Below are 19,121 nucleotides of genomic sequence, written 5' to 3' on the forward strand. Positions count from 1 at the left end.
TTGATTCTGAGTAAAATCTCTGATAGTTGTGATTTTCTTTTGACAGTCTGACTCTGTGTTATCTTATATTCACAGAGTATGTTTATGAGAAAGCATTAGAACAGGGCCTGGAACATAGTAAGCGCTCAATAAATGTTATTATTATCAGAGAACTGGTGTGAGGACTAGATCAGGGAACAGAGGGAATGTGCTGGAAAAGCTCAGAGCAGTGCATGGATGTGAATTCTTATTCTTTGCAATGGGGTAGAGAGAGTACAGGTTTTTAAAGATCTGCTTCAGATCTTGACTCCAGCACTCACCAGCTGGTTCATGTTAGGGGACATTGTAACCTCTCTGGGTTTCAGTTTCCTCATTTGTAACTGGGAGCAATTAATCCTAATGTCAAGACTACCGTGCAGAGTAGGGATGATGTGTATTCAGACATCCAGCGCACAAAGATCGCCAATCCCTGGATTAAACAGATGAGGATACAGTATGGAGATGAGCCAGTAAAAGATGCTGTGAAGGAAGTAAACCAGGACGATGTGATCGAGAGTATGTGTGTGTATGTGTGTGACTACGGCATGTGTGTGCACATGTGTATGTATACTTGTGTGTGTTGTCTGTGTGTATGTGTATACGTGTATGTGTGTGTATACACATGTGGGCACATGTGTGTACGTGTGGGCGTGTGTGTATATGTATGTGTGTTTGTGTTTGTGCATGTATACTAGGTGGTCAGGACAGGCCTCACTGGGCGGATGACATCCCCGGTAACATGGCCACACCAGCCTATGAGCTCCATGAGAGCAGAGACTGTCCCCCTGGGCTTCCTCCCCAGTGTCCCCAGGCCTTGCATGGAGCCGCTGGCCACCCACCTCCAGGGGTACCAATGTGACTACTGCCCGTGGAGCTGGTAGTGTGGAGGCCCCACGGGACTGAGCACATCCCTCCTTGAATCTCCTTTAACTGCAGCGTGGGCTCCCTGTTTGTCCTCCTGTCATTAGCTGCTCCCACGGAAGGTGCCTTCTTCCTCTGGCCATCTCATCATCACAGCACACTGTGTGTATGTGTGTGTGCATGCACGTGTATGCGTGTGCACACAGGTGTGCGTGCCTGACGCCCTCCCCCAGTCATTCCACAGCCCTCTCCACCATCCCATTACAACCTTCTGTTGTCGTGGCTGGGGACAAATGTGACAGGGTTCGGAACGTGACAGCCCATGAAAATCAGCAGTGCAAAGGGAGAGAGAAATTTGGGTCCATTTGTTCTGATAGAAACTTGTTTTCATCAACACAAAAACCAAAACAAATCAGAACCACAGCAGTGCTTCCCGGAGAGATCTGTACAGTCATCAGACCTTCCCCACACCATCTTCCCAGCCCCAGTGCGGCCTCTGACTGGGCCCCTGTGGGACACAGACCCCCAGCTGGGGGCGGCAGGGCCCTCAGTCTCACCTCCCCTGGCCATATGAGAGATGAGGAAACTGAGGCCCTAGGAGAGCAGAGGACTTGCCCACTAGAGAAATGGCAGAGCTGGGGCTGAAGGTGGTTCCTGGGTAAACTGAGGCTCAGAGTACTCCAGACTCCACACTCAGGCAGGTACAGTGTAAGGTGGTGGTGAGGGCCTGGGGGTTGGGCAATTCCATCGCTGCTTGCTCTGTGCAAGTAGCTTCCCATCTCTGGCTTCTCTAGAGCAGTCACGAGCCTTAAATGAGTTAACACACATCAAGTGCGTGGCCTAGTATAGTACATAATCAGTGATGAATAAATCTTAGACATTACCATTATTATTATAACTATCATTATACCTCCCATACTAAACTGTAGCTTCTCTGTGGACACGGGCTGTAACTTGAGTATCTTCGATTCATCCCAAACTAGTGAATCTGGCTCCCAGCTCGCGCAGCTGTTAATGGTTGCTGTGTTGTTGTATGTTACCATCTATGCATCTTCGAGTGAGCCTGTTACCTACCATCGGTTGGATGGAAACCAAGACGGTCACTGCATTTAAATCGATGGGGACCCTCCCCTCCCCCTCCACTCCCAGTGGCCCTTGCCCCTCCCCAGACCCCGAGCTCTCTATCTGTACAGTAAGAACACCCCACCCTGGTGGTGCCATGAGTCCCTGGGCTGGCATGTGAGGAAGGAGGGGCGCCTTACCTGGCCCGCTGCAGAAGGCGGCGATAATGGCCAGAATGCACACAACGCTCAGGTAAGGGATCCAGGGTGCGTGGTCCTGCAAGAGAGCAGCCGTTGGGCAGGTGAGGAGGCAGCTGTGCTGGAGGACCTGGTACCCAGCCCAGCTCCTCCTTAGTCCACCTGCGTGACCTGAGGCAGCTCACTTTACACCTCTGAACTCCAGTTTCAGCGTCCATAAAATGGGGATGATGATAACCCTTAAGCCATCCCATCGGCCTATGTTACAGATGTCAGAGTGAGAGGAGATGACGCCTGTGAAGCAGTTAGCATAGTCCCAGCATACTCCAGTCCGTAACTCTTCTTGCCTGTTCACTGGATGCCAGCCCCTGGATGCCAGCTGTTGGACTGTACGACTGTACTTTTCAAGGTACTGTACCGTAAGATTAAAAAGGTTTTCTTTATTTTTTGTGTTTGTTTTTCATGTATTATTTGTGTGAAAAGTATTATAAATACGTTACAGTACAGTACTACATAGCCGATTGTGTTAGTTGGGTACGTAGGCTAACTTTGTTGGACTTACGAACAAACTGTACTTACAAACGTGCTCTCGGAACGGAACTTGTTCATATGTAGGGGAATTACTGTAATATTGCCTTTTTCGAAAGATGTGGGGGACATTGAGACCTTTGGCAGATGAACCACACGTGCAACTCTCCATTTAGGGGTTTGTTTTTGAAAAATGCAAAGTTTTATTGACCACTGTGACTTTGCATCATGCTTCCCATAGGGCCTAGATGGACTCGAGGCACCGAGTAAGTGCTCAATTAATGCAGGCTGCCTTGAGCCTCGCGGGGGGCAGAGGAAACCCCAAGATCCTGGGGTCTGATCCCAGCTCTGTCATTCACCAGCTGTGAAACCTTGGGCAGCTTATTCATTTAGATATATGCCTCGGTTTCCTCATCACCGTGAAAGGAAAAAAAAAACACCACTTTCACAAGAATTAGCTATGGCTCCATCCATCCCCACAAATATACATTCACTGAGCACTTATTATGCTCCAGGCACTGTTCCAAGTATTTTAAGTGCATTTCCCATTTAATCCTCACGATACCCCTGGATATAGGGATAACTGTCCCATTTTAGACATGGGGCTCCGAGGAGCAGAGAGGTTAAGTGACTTGCCAAAAGTTTCATGGAGAGTAAGTGGGAAAGCCAGGATTCCCACCCGGCGGTCTGGCTCCAGAGCCCCTCTTGGTACCCACAGGCGTCGATTGTGAAGGTGCCTCATAGGGCAGTGCCAGCCACCCTGAGCTGGAATGTGAGAGTTGCAAGAGGCATCTTAGGACTCATCTAGTGCTATCTCTTCTATTCCACAGATGGGTAGACTGAGGCTCAGGAGGGGACATATCTTGCCCGAGGTCACACAGCTCACTAGTGGCAGCGACAGGACCAGAAGTCATGTCTCTTATCCCCCCAGTTCAAGAATCCATTACTAACCCCCCTCCCCGCGGGTGCCCAGCAGCTTCAGAGCCGAGATGCCCTTGGGAACTCTGCATTACAAGAGTTGTCTGTAGACTGTATGGACTTCCCAAGCTGAAGGTCCCAGAGCATGAAGCCAGAAGCCATGCCCATGCTGTGCTCCCTTGGGGAGCGACATACACGTCCTCTCACCTGCAGCATCAGCGTGACAGTGAGGATCCCAAAGAAGAGGGTCATCAGCCCAAAGCCACCAATGAGGAGGGGTCTCCGTCCCATGCGCTCGATGACCAAGCCCTAGGTCAGGGTCACAGAGAGGCGGTTATTACTCCCCTTCTAGCAGCGAGCGAAGGGGACCATGATGCTTGGAACTGCAATGGCGTCGTTGTTAAAGGATGGCTCTGACCTGGAGGCGCTTGGCCAGTTTCTACCCTGCCACAGCCGGAGGAATGATCTTCACGAGAGCAGAAGAAAGGGAGGGAGAAGAAAGTCACAGGTGCACATCTTGGGGGCCAGAGAGTGGGGTGCAGGGAATGCCCTTGGCCAAACTCAGAAACAGAACCACCCGATAAAAGGGATTATCAGAGTCGGGAGTGGATGGGAGGGGTACTTCAGGGAAATGGGCTCCCAGCGCAAAACTGCTTGTCTGCTTGGGGACACGGGGCCCTGACTCTGGATCTTCCCTTACTGGCTCCCCTTCTGACGCCCCCTCCCATGAGGATGAGCCCTCAGAACCAGGAGAATCCCCACATTCACATGCAGACTTCCCACCAGGCAACAGGTTAACGTAAGTGCTTCTCAAATGATGATGTCAGCGCAGGATATGAAAGGCTGCTTAGCCTGAATTTTAATTTCTCAGCTCTGGTGGGCGCTGCCCACTTGGATGGAGCCCAGGGCATCCACTCACGCCTTCCAGAGAGTTTGGGGGCCAATTCAAATGAGAAATCCAGTTTTGCTTTTGTTTGATGTGGCCCCTTCCCTCTGCTAAGTTCCTAGAACCGTTGTTAGATAAATTCGGGACTTAATCTTTTAGTAGGTGGGGGGCGATGCAGAATCGTTATTATCGATGGAAGAGTTTCCTATGTAGAGGAGGATTAACTGAACTCAGGTTTGAGGCCAGCTTTAGTGCACATTCATTCTGACGATTCACGGGGCAAAGCAGCCTCTTTTCGAGCATCCTCACTCTGTCCCTGCTTCTGCCCTCACCACCCCTGCCCACATCGATTTTCTTTACAGTGGCCAAAGAGATTCTTTTATTTTTTTTAACATCTTGATTGGAGTATAACTGCTTTACAATGGTGTGTTAGTTTCTGCTTTATAACAAAGTGAATCAGTTATACGTATACATATGTTCCCAAACGCAACATGGCATCTGCTTTCAACACCCTTGGCCGCTCCCCTCCAGCCCCACCAGCAGCCCCTGCTGTCCCTCTAACTTGCAGACACATCCCTGCTCCCGTGCAAAGCCTGCTCTAGACATCCTCCATCGGCCTCTCCAGATCCACTGTGTCCTGGAGGACGACCCACAGGACCAGATCAACAGGCGTCCTCGCCCCCTGCCCCTAGGGGGTGTCAGCAAACGTGGCACCTGTATGAAATCAGAAGGAGAGAAGGAAGGGAATGGGACCAGGTGATGGTCCCCCGGATCCCTTCTTACAGGCACGTTGTGGCTGGCTGTGTCCGTCTACTGAAGGTCCCTGCTCCTGATGGATGGAGCCCTCCACCCTACAGACCTGCCCACCCCGAGTTAATCCGCCCTCCAACCTCTCCTGTTTACCAGGCCAGCTCTGCCCTGCTGGGGTCTGGCTGAGGCAGGCCTTCCTTCTGGCAGCTCCCTCTGCCTGGAATGTTCTTCCCCAAGTATCTGAGTGACAGACAACTCGCTTGTCCCTCGAGCCCGACCACAGTAGTTAACAGGGCAACCATCCCGCCTCTCAATCCGGATTCTCTGCTCTGCTGTTCCTCACTGCATCTTCCACCTTCTAACCACCATGCAGGTGACCACTGATGCCTTTGTTACTGTTGGTCCTCCCCACTGGGCGCTCGCCTTCTCCTGGGCAAGGACCTGTGTGTCTCTTTTGGTCACTGATGCCTCCCACACACCTGGACCCAGGCCTGGCACAGAGTAAGGGCTCAGCCGGCACTTGCTGAATATTGAAGGGATGGACAGTCTGGCCAGTGTCATCTTCCAGGTTTGTAGGCGGTAGCAGGGCATGATCAGATTTACCTATAACACGTGTTTGGTTCTCTTCAGGAATATTAATCACCAACAGTGATTGTACTAGTTTTCTCGGGCTGCCGTCATAAAGTACCACAAACTGGGTGGCTTGAACAATGGAAACGTCTTTTCCCACAGGCCCGGAGGCTGGAAGTCCGAGACCAATGCGCTGGAAGGGCCAGGCTCCCTCTGAAGATGTGGCGGAGGGTCTGTCCCAGGCCCCTCTCCCACCTTCTGGCAGCTCCTTGGGTTTTGTGATATAACTTCACTCTTTACATGGTATGTCCTGTGTCTGTGTCAGATTTCCCCCTTTTTTAAGGACACCAGTCATACTGGATGAGGGGTCCACCCTACTCCAGTATGATCTCAACTAATTACATCTGCAATGACCCTCTTTCCAAATCAGGTCACATATGAAGGTACTGGGGGTTCGAATTTCAACATGTGAATTTTCAGGGGACACAATTCAGCCCATAAAAATAATAAACACTTATTAAGTGTCTGCTCCATGCCAAGCACTGGGAATTACTATATAATTCTCATGATAATACCTGTTGGAGTATGGATTTGTTCTTACCCACACGTTCCCTAAGAGAAAACTGGGGCCCAGAGAGGCTAAGTAACGGGCCCACAGTCACTCAGCTAATAAGCGCAGGGCCAGGGGACCACGCCATTCTGCGTCATCGCCTCCACCCACTCTCTCCTCTAGCATGTGCTGGATCTGGGGCTCGAGATGCAGCAGAGAATACGAAAGGTTTTGATGGTGAAATTGTGGCATGTGTTGGGAAGCAGAGCGGACGGTGGAAACCAGTCGATTTTTTTTTTTTTTAACTTCAGCTTGATGGCATAGTCCATTCCTGACAACTGCAAAAACTTCCTGTCATGAGTAAGGGGTTAAGAGTGGCTTACGTTAATTCTCTTTCCCCTGATTTAAAAAAGCCCAGGGAATTCCCTGGCAGTCCAGTGGTTAGGACACTGCACGTCCACTGAAGGGGGCGCGGGTTCGATCCCTGGTTGGGGGACTAATCTCCCACATGCCACGTGGTGTGGCCAAAATATTAAAAAAAGAGAAAAAAAAGAAAAAAAAAAGCCCAGTGTCCCAGCTACTCGGCGGAATGAGCCTCGTGCTCCACAAGCCGCCACCCCGCGTGGCAGCCGACCCTCAGGTGCGTGTGGCCTGAACGGCACTCCGTGGACCTTCACTCATCAGAGAGTTGAGGCTGTGGCGAGAACATTAATTTGGAAAACCAGCTGCTTCTGCAAGATGGCAATCATTTACAGCTGTCCAAGCTGACAAGCAAGGCCAGGAGGTGAAATTAATTGCAGATCAAATGACCAAAAATGTCTTTCTCAATGTTATTAAGGCCCAAAGCCATTTTAATAGACTGTCAAAAATCTCAGTAAGAAGAAAGAAAAAAAAAACCAAAAAACTTGGCAAGTCCTTTTGATAGGCAATTACCTCACAGGGTTGGGTGAAATAGTATACGTATATTTGGAAACAAGGTAATAACAGCTTTGGAATGGGCAAGGGATGTACTGAATATTGACTCTGTCAGGACCGTCCAGTGGGCCTTCATACACTTTGAGTTTCGCTTCCATGAGAAATTCTGTAAGGTGGTGCATGAGTTTCCTCTGGCTGCTGTAACAAATTACCACAAACTTAGTGGCTTAAAGAAACACATATTTATTCTCTCCCAGTTCTGGAGGCCACAATCTAAAACAGGTCTTAGGGAGCAAAACTCAGTTGTTGGCAGGGCTGCCTCCCTTCCGGAGGCTCTAGGGGAGGATCTGTTCCGTGCCTTTCCCAGCTTCTCAAGGCCGCCTGCACTCCTTGGCTTGGGGCCCCTCCCTCCATCTTCAAAGTCAACAATTACACCACCTCCACTTTTGTCATCACATCTCCTTGTCTGACTACAGCTCTCCTGCCTCTTTTCGGACCCTTGTGATTACACTGGATCCACCGGACCATCCAGGGTAACCTCCCCATCCCCCAACCATTGATTTCATCACATCTGTAAAGTCTCTTTTGCCGCATAAAATAACATATTCGTGTTTCCAGGAATTAGGACGTGGACACTTGGGGAATCAGTATTTTGCCTCCCACCCTCCCATAGGTGGGTATGGTTATGTACCTATTTTAAAGATGAGCAAATACGTTCAGAGATGTTGGTGATTTTCCCCAAACCACTCAGCTGGGAAAAGGCCGATTAGGATTTGAATTCAGAACCGCCAGGCCCTAGAGCCTAGACGCTTTCTCCCCAAGCACATTGTTCCATCCCAGACTCCCAGCTTCATGTTGACTTTAATCTCATGAATTTCCAGCAGCTGGTTTTCCAAATGGATGTTCCTGCTGCCTCATCAACTCAACTAAGGGGTTAGAGTAAATGCTACCTTTTTTTTTTTTTTTTAAACCACTTTTTTCCAATGGACAATTCTGCATCTTCAGCTCCTTTAGAAGATAAACTAGGAGGGAGTGCGGATTGGGGCCTTGCACACAGGGCCACGGGACAGGCTTTCCTTTACCTGGCTAACTTCCGCTGGCCCTTCAACTCTCAGCCTCCTGGATCCCTCCTCCAGGAAGCCCTCCTGGACCCCCTCACGGGAGCGCTCATCCCAGTATTGCATGTGGCATGTGTCTGTTTCTGGGTCTTTCTCCTTAGATCATGATAACATCACTGGTGACCTCCAAGCACAAGCATGATATAGGTGCCCTGCAGCTGCTTGTGGCATGGATGAACGCATGAAGGAATGCGTTCCAACACTATGAAGCCGCCATCCCTGCTCTGGGTCCACCGAAGGTGCCCATGCCTCTAGAATGCACAAGATCCAAATGACCACGGCCCATCATGATCCAGACTTGAAGGCAGCAGCGGGCAGACTCTTCAGAGGCTGTGATCTCCAGCTCTGATCTTAGAAAGGTCCTCTCTTTCTCTCCCAGTCATTTACCTCCTTCCTGGGATTAGTCCTTGAAAGAAGTACTTCATCAAAGACTATCAGCTTTACTGAGGATGATCTACCAGCCAGAGAGTGGGGACCAGAAGCAGGGGTTTCTGGAGTCAGAGAGACCGAGGGTGGAAGCATCCCCACTCCCTCTGTTTGCTCCTCTTTCAAATGGGGGCAACCACCTGACTTCCAGGACTGATGTGCACGTTCCTGAGATCTCAGGTAGAGCACAAAGGGTCTTGGGGAGCAGAGGGGCCCTGATGTTAGCGCTCCCCACGCCCTCAGGTTCTGACCTACTGCTGTGTGATCCTGGGTAAGTCATTGCTTCTGGTCTTGGTTTCCTCAACTACGGAAAGATCGAGAGAGACTCTGCGAAGTCCTGCTCTCTGTGAGAACGTCCATCACAGCCTTATTTAAGATGACAAATAATGGGAACCTACCTAAATAGAACAAGAATAGTTAACACTCACTGAGTCATCATATGTCAGTGCCAGGCATTGCTTGCATCACTGTGTCTACTTGTTTAACCCTCACTCCTTCCCTGTGAGGCAGGGCTGGTGTCCTTATTATAGAAATGGGGAAATCGAGTCACAGAGCTGTTGAATAACTTACTGGAGTCATGCAGCTTAAAAGGGACACAGCTGGGAACCGATTCCAGGCAGCGTGGCTCTGCCATCCAGGCTCTGAGCAGAGACACTCAACAACCCTACCCTGCAAACAATGGTTAAGGAAATTGCTGTGTAGTCAATTTCTGAAGAACGATAGATCTTTCACAACTAGTGCTAATTCAGAGGGGGTGACGATCTACATATGTTTCTGTACATATGTGATACTTCAATAAAAATTTACTCAAGCAAATAATAAAATGGAAAATCATTTGGACATAAGTTTATGTGAACAAAAGCAGAGTTAAAATTAGTCTATACATAGGATTACACTGAGTAAGATTTATACAGCCATCGATGTATAGAAAACACATGGGCCGGGACTTCTCTCGTGGCGCAGTGGTTAAGAATCCACCTGCCAATGCAGGGGACACAGGTTCGATCCCTGGTCTAGGAAGATCCTGCATGCTGCAGAGCAACTAAGCCTGTGTGCCACAACTACCGAGCCTGCGCTCTAGAGCCCATGAGGCACAACTACTGAAGCCCGCATGCCTAGAGCCCGTGCTCTGCAACAAGAGAAGCCACCGCAATAAGAAGCCCATGCATCACAATGAAGAGTAGCCCCTGCTCGCCGCAGCTAGAGAAAGGCTGCCTGCAGCAACAAAGACCCAACGCAGCCAAAAATAAATACATAAATTTATGTAAAAAAAAAAAGAAAACACAAGGAGAGATTCTGCCAAACTTATGTGGATAGTATGATTGTAGGTGATTTCTTCTTTGTTTCTATTTTCTATATTTTACAAATTTACCCTAATGAGCTCATGCTGGTTTCTCATAACAAAATACTTTATTAAAAAAAAAAAAAAAACCCAAACAAACAAAGAAGGGAAAATCAAAAAAACACACACTGTAATTTCCCCATGACTTTCGTTCCAGACTGACTGTGATTTCCTGATGATCAATGTAAAAATTAATAATAACAGTTGGGTAGAGTCTATAACTCAAGACAAGAATTTTGAGAAACTTCCAGATTGTGAAACATCAAGATATTGTCCCTCTAACAAAAGACTGTGAGTGGAAGAGGGAGGCAGAACATCAGGTCTCTACGCTCTTATGACATCTGTCTTTAAAAGCATCTTGTTAGAATGCCCCATTAAGAGCAGGGAACAAAATAAAGTGTTCTTTCAGAAATGAGTCAGAAATACAATTGGAAGCCTCTGCCTGTTTGCACTGACGTCAATCTTGTCAGTGCAAATCAGTGAGCAAGAGTGGAAATAAAAGGTCAAGGTAGAAGACATGGGAATAGCTCATAAAGGGCAAAACCAAAGACCAGAGAGGTTGAGTGCATTGTCCAACATCACACAGCCAAGAATTTCCAGAGCCAGGATTCAGCTCCAGTTAGGTCTCTTTGCAAAGCCTCTGCAATTTCTGCTAGATTCTGAAATTCCCTAATGTTTTATCCATCCCCCCCAACGCCCCCCGTATGTTTGTTTTACATATCAAAGGTTGAGAAAAAGTGACGAGCTCTACGTCTCTCTTCTTTTGGACACTGTTGCTTATTAATAAGTTACCCTCTTGATGGACTGATGGACTGGAGTGTACTTTCTCCTTTTCTTTGCCTTGCAAACTCCTACATGTTTGGGGTGGTGATGACAGCTAATGGTTTTAAAGTGATGGCAACAGAACTTAGCCTCACATGGACTCTGATCTGGACTCCCAGGGAGATATGGCCCTCTCTACAGGGTGCTCGCCACAATGTGTCATTTGGGACTAAGTGAGAGTTCAAAGAAAAGAACTACTTATTGAACAGAAGACAGTAAGGAAACAAGATGTAGATAAGAATATTCTCTAGATGCGTGAAACGTCAGTGATAAACTGCATTATAAACTCCCCAAATTCAGACACTTCGGAGTGACAAAGGGCAAGTTGCTTTAAATTCATGCGCTTGTTACCTGGGGCTCCCTGCAGCTCTGATTAACCCCCCATGATGTTCTCAGGAATAACCCTCAGTTTACTCACAGAGAAGATGGCAGCCAAAGTCTCGATGCCACCTGTGCACAAGGTGATGTATGGGATCTTTTCCGGAGGGATTCCAGCTTTTCCAAAGATACTGTTGGTGTAGAGCCAAATCTATAAAGCAGGAGAGAAAAAGAAGGCAGGAGGGTCAGTGAGAGGCATCTATTTTCTAAATTAAATTCGGGTACAAGGTGGTCTCTGAGATTTGCTGCTCAATCCAGAGGCATAAGGTGGAGCTATGTGGCTTGGCCGACCGCTTATTTTCTCCTTTCTCCCACATTTTCCCTTTCTCCAATACTAACAGAATGTCTACATTACTGGGAGCAACATGTGCTCAGCTAAGTGTGGCAACGAGATATGAACAGAAATATTGGTAAGGCTTCCAGGAATTCTCCTGAAAAGGAGATTTTCATGAAAGAGGTGTGATCTCTTTTTTGCCCTTCCTGCTTTCTGCTGTCAGGATGGTGAATGTGATGGCTAGAGCTTCAGCAGTCCTCTTGGGACACTAGGTGACCTCAGGACAGCACTGCTTTTAGTCCCCATGGTAACTTTGTGAGAATTAGATATGGTCCCTGATCCACAAGACATTTTACTGTCATCCACTGGAAACTGTCATAATAAATCTATAATGGGTACAACATGAATGAAACTCCTGAGAGTTCTGCAACTCACAAGCTGCATAACTATACATAGAACCCTTATGGTAAGAAAGCCCCAGTTGAGATGCTGGCGCAGGAAGTTAGAAGGAGACTGTGTGAAATCTCTTGCATTCCTATACACTAATGATGAAAAATATGACAGAGAAATTAAGGAAACACTCCCATTTACCATTGCAACAAAAAGAAAAAAATACCTAGGAATAAACCTACCTAGGTAGACAAAAGAACTGTATGCAGAAAACTATAAGACAGTGATGAAAGAAATTAAAGATGATACAAATAGATGGAGAGATACACCATGTTCTTGGGTTAGAAGAATCAACATTGTGAAAATGATTACACTACCCAAAGCAATCTACAGATTCAATGCAATCCCTATCAAACTACCAATGGCATTTTTCACAGAACTAGAATAAAAAATTTCACAATTTGTATGGAAACACAAAAGACCCCGAGTAGCCAAAGCAATCTTGAGAAAGAAAAATGGACCTGGAGGAATCAGGCTCCCTGACTTCAGACTATACCTCAAAGCTACAGTAATCAAGACAGTATGGTACTGGCACAAAACCAGAAATTTAGATCAATGGAACAGGATAGAAAGCCCAGCGATAAACCCACGCACATATGCTCACCTTCTCTTTGACAAAGGAAACAAGAATATACAATGGAGAAAAGACAGCCTTTTCAATAAGTGGCGCTGGGAAAACTGGACAGCTACATGTAAAAGAATGAAATTAGAATACTCCCTAACACCATACACAAAAATAAACTCAAAATAGATTAAAGACCTAAATGTAAGGCCAGACACTATAAAACTCTTCGAGGAAAACATAGGCAGAACACTCCATGACACAAATCACAGCAAGACCCTTTTTGACCCACTTCCTAGAGAAATGGAAATAAAAACAAAAATAAATGAGACCTAATAAAACTTAAAAGCTTTTGCACAGCAAAGAAAACCATAAACAAGACAAAAAGACAACCCTCAGAATGGGAAAAAATATTTGCAAATGAAGCAACTGACAAAGAATTAATCTCCAAAATATACAAGCATGCAGCTCAACATCAAAAAAACAAACAACCCAATCCAAAAATGGGCAGAAGACCTAAATAGACATTTCTCCAAAGAAGATACACAGATTGCCAACAAACACATGAAAGGATGATCAACATCACTAATCATTAGAGAAATGCAAATCAAAACTACAATGAAGTATCACCTCACACCAGTCAGAATGGTCATCATCAAAAAATCTACAAAGAATAAATGCTGGAGAGGGTGTGGAGAAAAGGGAATCCTCTTGCACTGTTGGTGGGAATGTAAATTGATACAGCCACTATGGAGAACAGTTTGGAGGTTCCTTGAAAAACTGAAAATACAACTGCCATATGACCCAGCAGTCCCACTACTGGGCATATACCCTGAGGAAACCATAATTCAAAGAGTCATGTACCACAGTGTTCATTGCAGCTCTATTTACAATAGCCAGGACATGGAAGCAACCTAAGTGTCCAACAGATGAATGGATAAAGAAGATGTGGCACGTATATACAATGGAATATTACTCAATCATAAAAAGAAACGGAACTGAGTTATTTGTAGTGAGGTGGATGGACCTAGAGTCTGTCATAGAGAGTGAAGTAAGTCAGGAAGAGAAAAACAAATACTGTATGCTAACAAATATATATGGAATCTAAAAAAAATATATGTTTCTGAAGATCCTAGGGGCAAGACAGGAATAAAGACACAGACTAGAGAATGCATTTGAGGACATAGGGCGGGGGAAGGGTAAGCTGGGATGAAGTGAGAGAGTGGCATGGACATATATACACTATCATATGTAAAATAGATAGCTAGTGGGAAGCAGCCGCATAGCACAGGGAGATCAGCTGGGTGCTTTGTGTCCACCTAGAGGGGTGGGACAGGGAGGGTGGGAGGGAGATACAAGAGGGAGGAGATTTGGGGATACATGTATATGTATAGCTGATTCACTTTGTTATAAAACAGAAACTAACACACCATTGTAAAGCAATTATACTCCAATAAAGATGTTAAAAAGAAAAAAGAAAAGGAGGAGATTGTGTCCATACTCACTAGAGTGATTCAAACCTGGGCATTTTGGAGTGTGTTAATAATGATTCCAGGATAACAGGCATAAATAAGGACTGCCCTCTGCAAACCACCGTGTGTGGTCCTGGGTCCCCTGTACCAGCCCTCCTAATTTCCTTCATGTGAGAGAGAAGACCTATATTGTTTATATCACTGTTGAGGTTTCTGCCACATGAGGCCAAACCTAACCCTAACAGATACTCACAGGGCATCAGACAATCACTGATTTGGAGTTTGGAGACCTGGCTGCATCTTGAACTACCTGTGTGACCTCAGGCAATTCCCTCTGCGCTGCTGAGATTCCTTCTCCTTGGTCAAAGGAGGATAACCACGCCCTTCCTGGGAGATGTCAGGAACTGGGTAAGTCACTATTCATTGATCTAAAGTTTTGGATCGATAGGCTGAACATAAATCATTTGTGTCCTCCCAATCCTAGCCATTTCCTTGAAAAGCAAGAGTTTGCTGAATGATAGAAAACCATGCAGTCTTGATACATGAAATCTGACAAGAAAACGTGCTGCCTTGAAGGGCTTTGGGAACATTTATAAACTGATCATCGTTAAGCAGAAACATTAGGGCTTGTTGCTTATAACTTGTCAGGCTCGACTGTAGCTGGGTGTGTTCTCTGCATTTGGTTCTTTGTTTCTGGAGAAAGGTCTTGTTTCTACAGATTTGTCTTTTTAAAAGCATTGGTTGGAAAAAAACCTTTCACACATTGGGGGAGAAGTTATAATTTAGGACCTACTCATATCTACAGATGGTTTTGCCAGCTAAAGAATGTCACTCGCCACCTGGCTCTACAAGGATTAGGTCATTAGCCACTGCAGTCGTTGACCTGCAACACACCCTGAAAGCAGTTCAGGGTGGAGGTCAGGAATGAGACACTCTGTGCTCTGGGAAAACTGGCTTTCAGATAGATGTTTTTGAGAGAAAATTTGATGAACCCAATTTCTTGCATTTTCTCATACTTAGAAAAGCACTAAAATCATTGACGAGACATATGCTCCTTGTGGCTAGCAGCAACCTTCTACTGAGATGTGTGCTTGATTGCACGTACCCCCTTCAACAAAATCATATATATACTGATTTCCCCCGCTACCTCTTTGGAGCAGTTCTTCAGAGCTACCTGAGAGGCTGTTTCTTGGGCTATAGCCCTCAGTGAGCCCCCAGTAAAGCTGAACTCACAGCTCTCACTTCACATTTTTTTAAATTCAAAAGTTTATTTTTTAGTAAATCAGTAATTCTTCATAAACTTATAGGCACACCCAGAGACTCCAGTAAAAACTACTGCATGAATTTTTCTGAGCTTGTGGGCATTGATGCATTTGGTGGCAAAAACTGGTTTTAATACTCACGTAAAACAGGGACTTCCCTGGTGGCGCAGTGGTTAAGAATCGCCAGCCAATGCAGGGGACACGGGTTTGAGCCCCGGTCCGGGAAGATACCACACGCTGCAGAGCAACTAAGACCATGCGCCACAACTACTGAGCCTGCGCTCTAGCTCCTGCGAGCCACAACTACTGAGCCTGTGAGTCACAATTACTGAAGCCTGCGCACCTAGAGCCTGTGCTCTGCAACAAGAGAAGCCACCGCAATGAGAGGCCTGCGCACCACAATGAATAGTAGTCCCCGCTCACCGCAACTAGAGAAAGCCCGTGTGCAGCAACGGCTTGCAGCAACGGCTTGCAGCAACGAAGATGTAACGCAGCCAAAAATAAATAAGATAAAATAAATATTATTAAAAAAAATATTCATGTAAAACAAAGACTCTCCTGCTTGTGTCTGCCTCTCATTTGAATGAGCTGATAAATTAGAATTTTAGACTCTATCTTTGCTGTCATGTCCATAGAGTGCAGAAGTAGCTCCTGATAACTCATTAATTCCTAAAGCTCTTAGGGCTCTGACAGAAGCTAAAATAATTCCAAAATGCCTTAGTCTCCACTGGATCTGTTTATATGATCTCTTCTCCTTTTGAAGGTAACTGATTCCCCAGCACACCTTCAGGGTTGGATCAGAAGAGTTTAGCTGCCTTTCTTAATCTTCGCCCAAATTCATGGATTTTCAAGTCAGCGATCTCTCTGGGCCCTTTCCACCCCCAGCTGCCCTGCTGCAAAGGTGGATCTGACATTTATATCATTCTCAGCCTCAGCTCTGAACCCCACACCCTGACCTGCTCATGTTCCAGAAGCTTCCAGCCTCTGATCCCATGTGATATGTGTTCTCCGTGGAAGCTATGTTCCGGCCTCCTGCGTGGTGCTCCTTCCTGGCTTCTCACACCCCTTCCAACCCACTTTCTTCCCTGCTTCCAGCTCTCCCTTGTAGCAACACTGCCAGGAGCATCCCTGACAGGTTTAAATGTTAGTGAAGAGAGTCATAGTGAAGACAGCCCACATTATGGGCTCACGGGGACAGTTATAAGTGGCCCTTCAGTCATCTTATACTTAAATGCATTTCTGCAATGACAGGCAGAAATCGGCCCTTTGGACCCTCTCCCCATCCAGGGCCTGCAGGGAGGATGTGCTGGGCTGGTCCTGTCGCCATGGGGAAGGCCTGTACATCACACAAGCCGTCGGCCTCATTTTGCTGGCTTCACGAAGCCATCTCCCTCTCTCTGCCTCACCTTACAGAGCAGGAAGGTAACTCTCTGCATCTGCTCCCACTGAGTTTTATTTGATCTGGCAGTCTGAGGGCGTCAAACAACACAGAGGCACGAGGAAGTTTGGAGCGTGTCCCCCAGAGGACCTTCCTGTGGACTGTGATTTGCGTTGACCTCATCCTGACACAGTTGTGCTTTTTCTGGTTGCCTGGTGGTCTTCAGCCACTGATGCAGATGGTGGGGTGGAAGGGGCAGAGATTCTGAGAGGCCCACAAGCCGGGGTTTCAATCCCAGCGCTGCTTCTGGTGACCTGTGGGTCTGGAGGCAAATGATTTCACGTCTCGAAATCTCCGTTCTCTGAAAGAAGGTAATCATACTCTGTCTTTCAAGGTTGTTGTGAAAGTTTTTAAAATGATGAAGTAAAGCATCTTTTCTCTAATTGGTGCATAACAAATAATGGGTATCATTTTGGAAGATTTCCATCTCTCTATGGAGATGTGACTGCTCCTTGGTAAAGGAGAACATGGGACAGTTGTGTGAGAGGCCCGTGTACCAAAAAAAAAAAAAAAAAAAAAAAAAAGATAGGAATCCAGAAGAAAGAAGGGCAACCCAAGGTAGATAAGAGTACCATCATCATCATCCTTGACCTTCCAGAAGATTCCAGAAGGTTCAAGAAAACTATGGCTTCCTTGCACCAGGTTTGGCAGTTGGTCCAATTTTCATCAACCCAAGGACTTGGTAGAAACAGTGCCCTCCTTGCCCTTGTTCTTCTCACCCCATACTCTTTGCCTTCCTAAACACTCAGCTGCCTCCCATATGCCACGGGCTGCTGGAGACACAGGCACCGTGGGAAGGGTCTCCATCTTCGAGGATGGTTGGGGGGAGGGGAGCAGTGTCAGAGAGACTAAATATTTGCACAAAAACCTGTTTTTTTTGCAAACGACAAATTGCTCAGGAGGAAGGCAGCTGCATAAAATAAGTAATTTTAAGTGACAAGTCTAATTTTAGAGAAAAGAACTTGAAAGCTATTGTGAGAAGGAGGGGAGAAAAACCAATATGACACTGAAAAGGAATTTAGAAATAACTAAATGTTAAATTCAACTTTCACTTGATTTTCTAGGATGTGAAAACCATTCATTGACTCTTCAGCCAAAAAGTACTGAACAATACGTAATGCTTGTTTAGGACAGTGGTTCTCAGCTGGGGGCAATTTTGTCCCCAGCAGATGTTGGGCAACGTCGGGAGAACTTTTTTATTGTTGTATCTGCTGTCATCTAGTGGGTAGAGGCCGGGTAAGCTGCAAAACATCCTACAGCATACAGGGCAGTCTGTGTGGCAATGAATTTTCCAGCCCCAAACGTGCATAGCGCTGAGGCTGAGAAAGGCTGGTTTAGTGCAAGGTCTTAGAGATGGGCTGGCCAAACTGGCAGGGCCCCTGGTGCCAGGACATGTGAGTTTGACAGCACAGGCATCACCCACTGTGACCTTGAGCAAGTCCTTGACCCTCTGTAAGCCTTAGTTTTTTCATCTAGAAAATGGGGACGGTGCCACCTACCCTGAAGGACCTTTGGAGCCAGAATAAAGTGATGAATGGAGATGTCTAGCAGTATTTACAACTGTCTTAACATATGGACCATGTCCTCCCACCCCCAAATAATTTCTGGTAAAACTAAGGGGACAGAGCGAGTCTTAAAGGACATTTAAAGTTTTTCATCTGTGTTAGATAGCTCTCTTCCTTGGTGTCATGAATTATTTGGATTAAAAGTTAGCAGGTGCAGGGAGAGAGATTGGACTGAAGCACAGGACAGTTGGGCTCTGAGGCTGGGATTTGTTGCTAACCAGTGTTTATCCTTTTGTATGTAAGACGGAAGTAAGACTTGTCCCCTTGGCTTCCTAGGGATGACCTGGGGACACAGTCCGGTGACACATATGGGGATGCTCTGAGGGGGCCTTGGGGATCCTTCCTGCTTGGGGTTTAAGCACCCAGACCTTGTAGCCAAATGGCTGGGGCTCAAATCCCCTTTCCACCATTCCTAGCTGTGTGACCTAGGGAAAGTATCTCAATGTCTCTGTGCCTAACAGTCATGCCTAGCTCACAGGGCTGCCATGGAGACAGCTCTTGGCTCATATTAAGTGCTAAGTAAGTGTGTGCTTGATTATTATTACAGCTGAGCAGACAGAGGCTGAGCAAGGGAAAGCAATTGGCCTGGTTTAAAACTGCAGGTTTTGTGGTCACAGTGAGACAGAAAGCCAGGCCTCTGGATCTTGGCCCAGAGCTCTTTACTCTAGGCCATGTCAGGTTCCATGCCAAGCCGGAAGTATTACTCCTGATTTAAAGATTAAAAATAATCCTCGGGGCTTCCCTGGTGGCGCAGTGG

At 46.7% G+C, this 19,121-nt stretch overlaps 1 protein-coding gene across 1 annotated transcript in view; it reads right to left on the reverse strand.

Annotated features, from left to right (window-relative positions):
• SLC2A9 (solute carrier family 2 member 9) overlaps positions 1-19,121 on the reverse strand; it is a 176,017-nt gene that overhangs the window by 55,087 nt on the left and 101,809 nt on the right. Inside the window, 3 exon segments of the mRNA XM_032631748.1 lie at positions 2,142-2,217; positions 3,792-3,893; positions 11,382-11,492. Coding sequence (XP_032487639.1) covers positions 2,142-2,217; positions 3,792-3,893; positions 11,382-11,492 — 289 coding nt within the window.

Source organism: Phocoena sinus, chromosome 5, assembly GCF_008692025.1.
Source record: "Phocoena sinus isolate mPhoSin1 chromosome 5, mPhoSin1.pri, whole genome shotgun sequence".
Classification (NCBI taxonomy): domain Eukaryota; kingdom Metazoa; phylum Chordata; class Mammalia; order Artiodactyla; family Phocoenidae; genus Phocoena; species Phocoena sinus.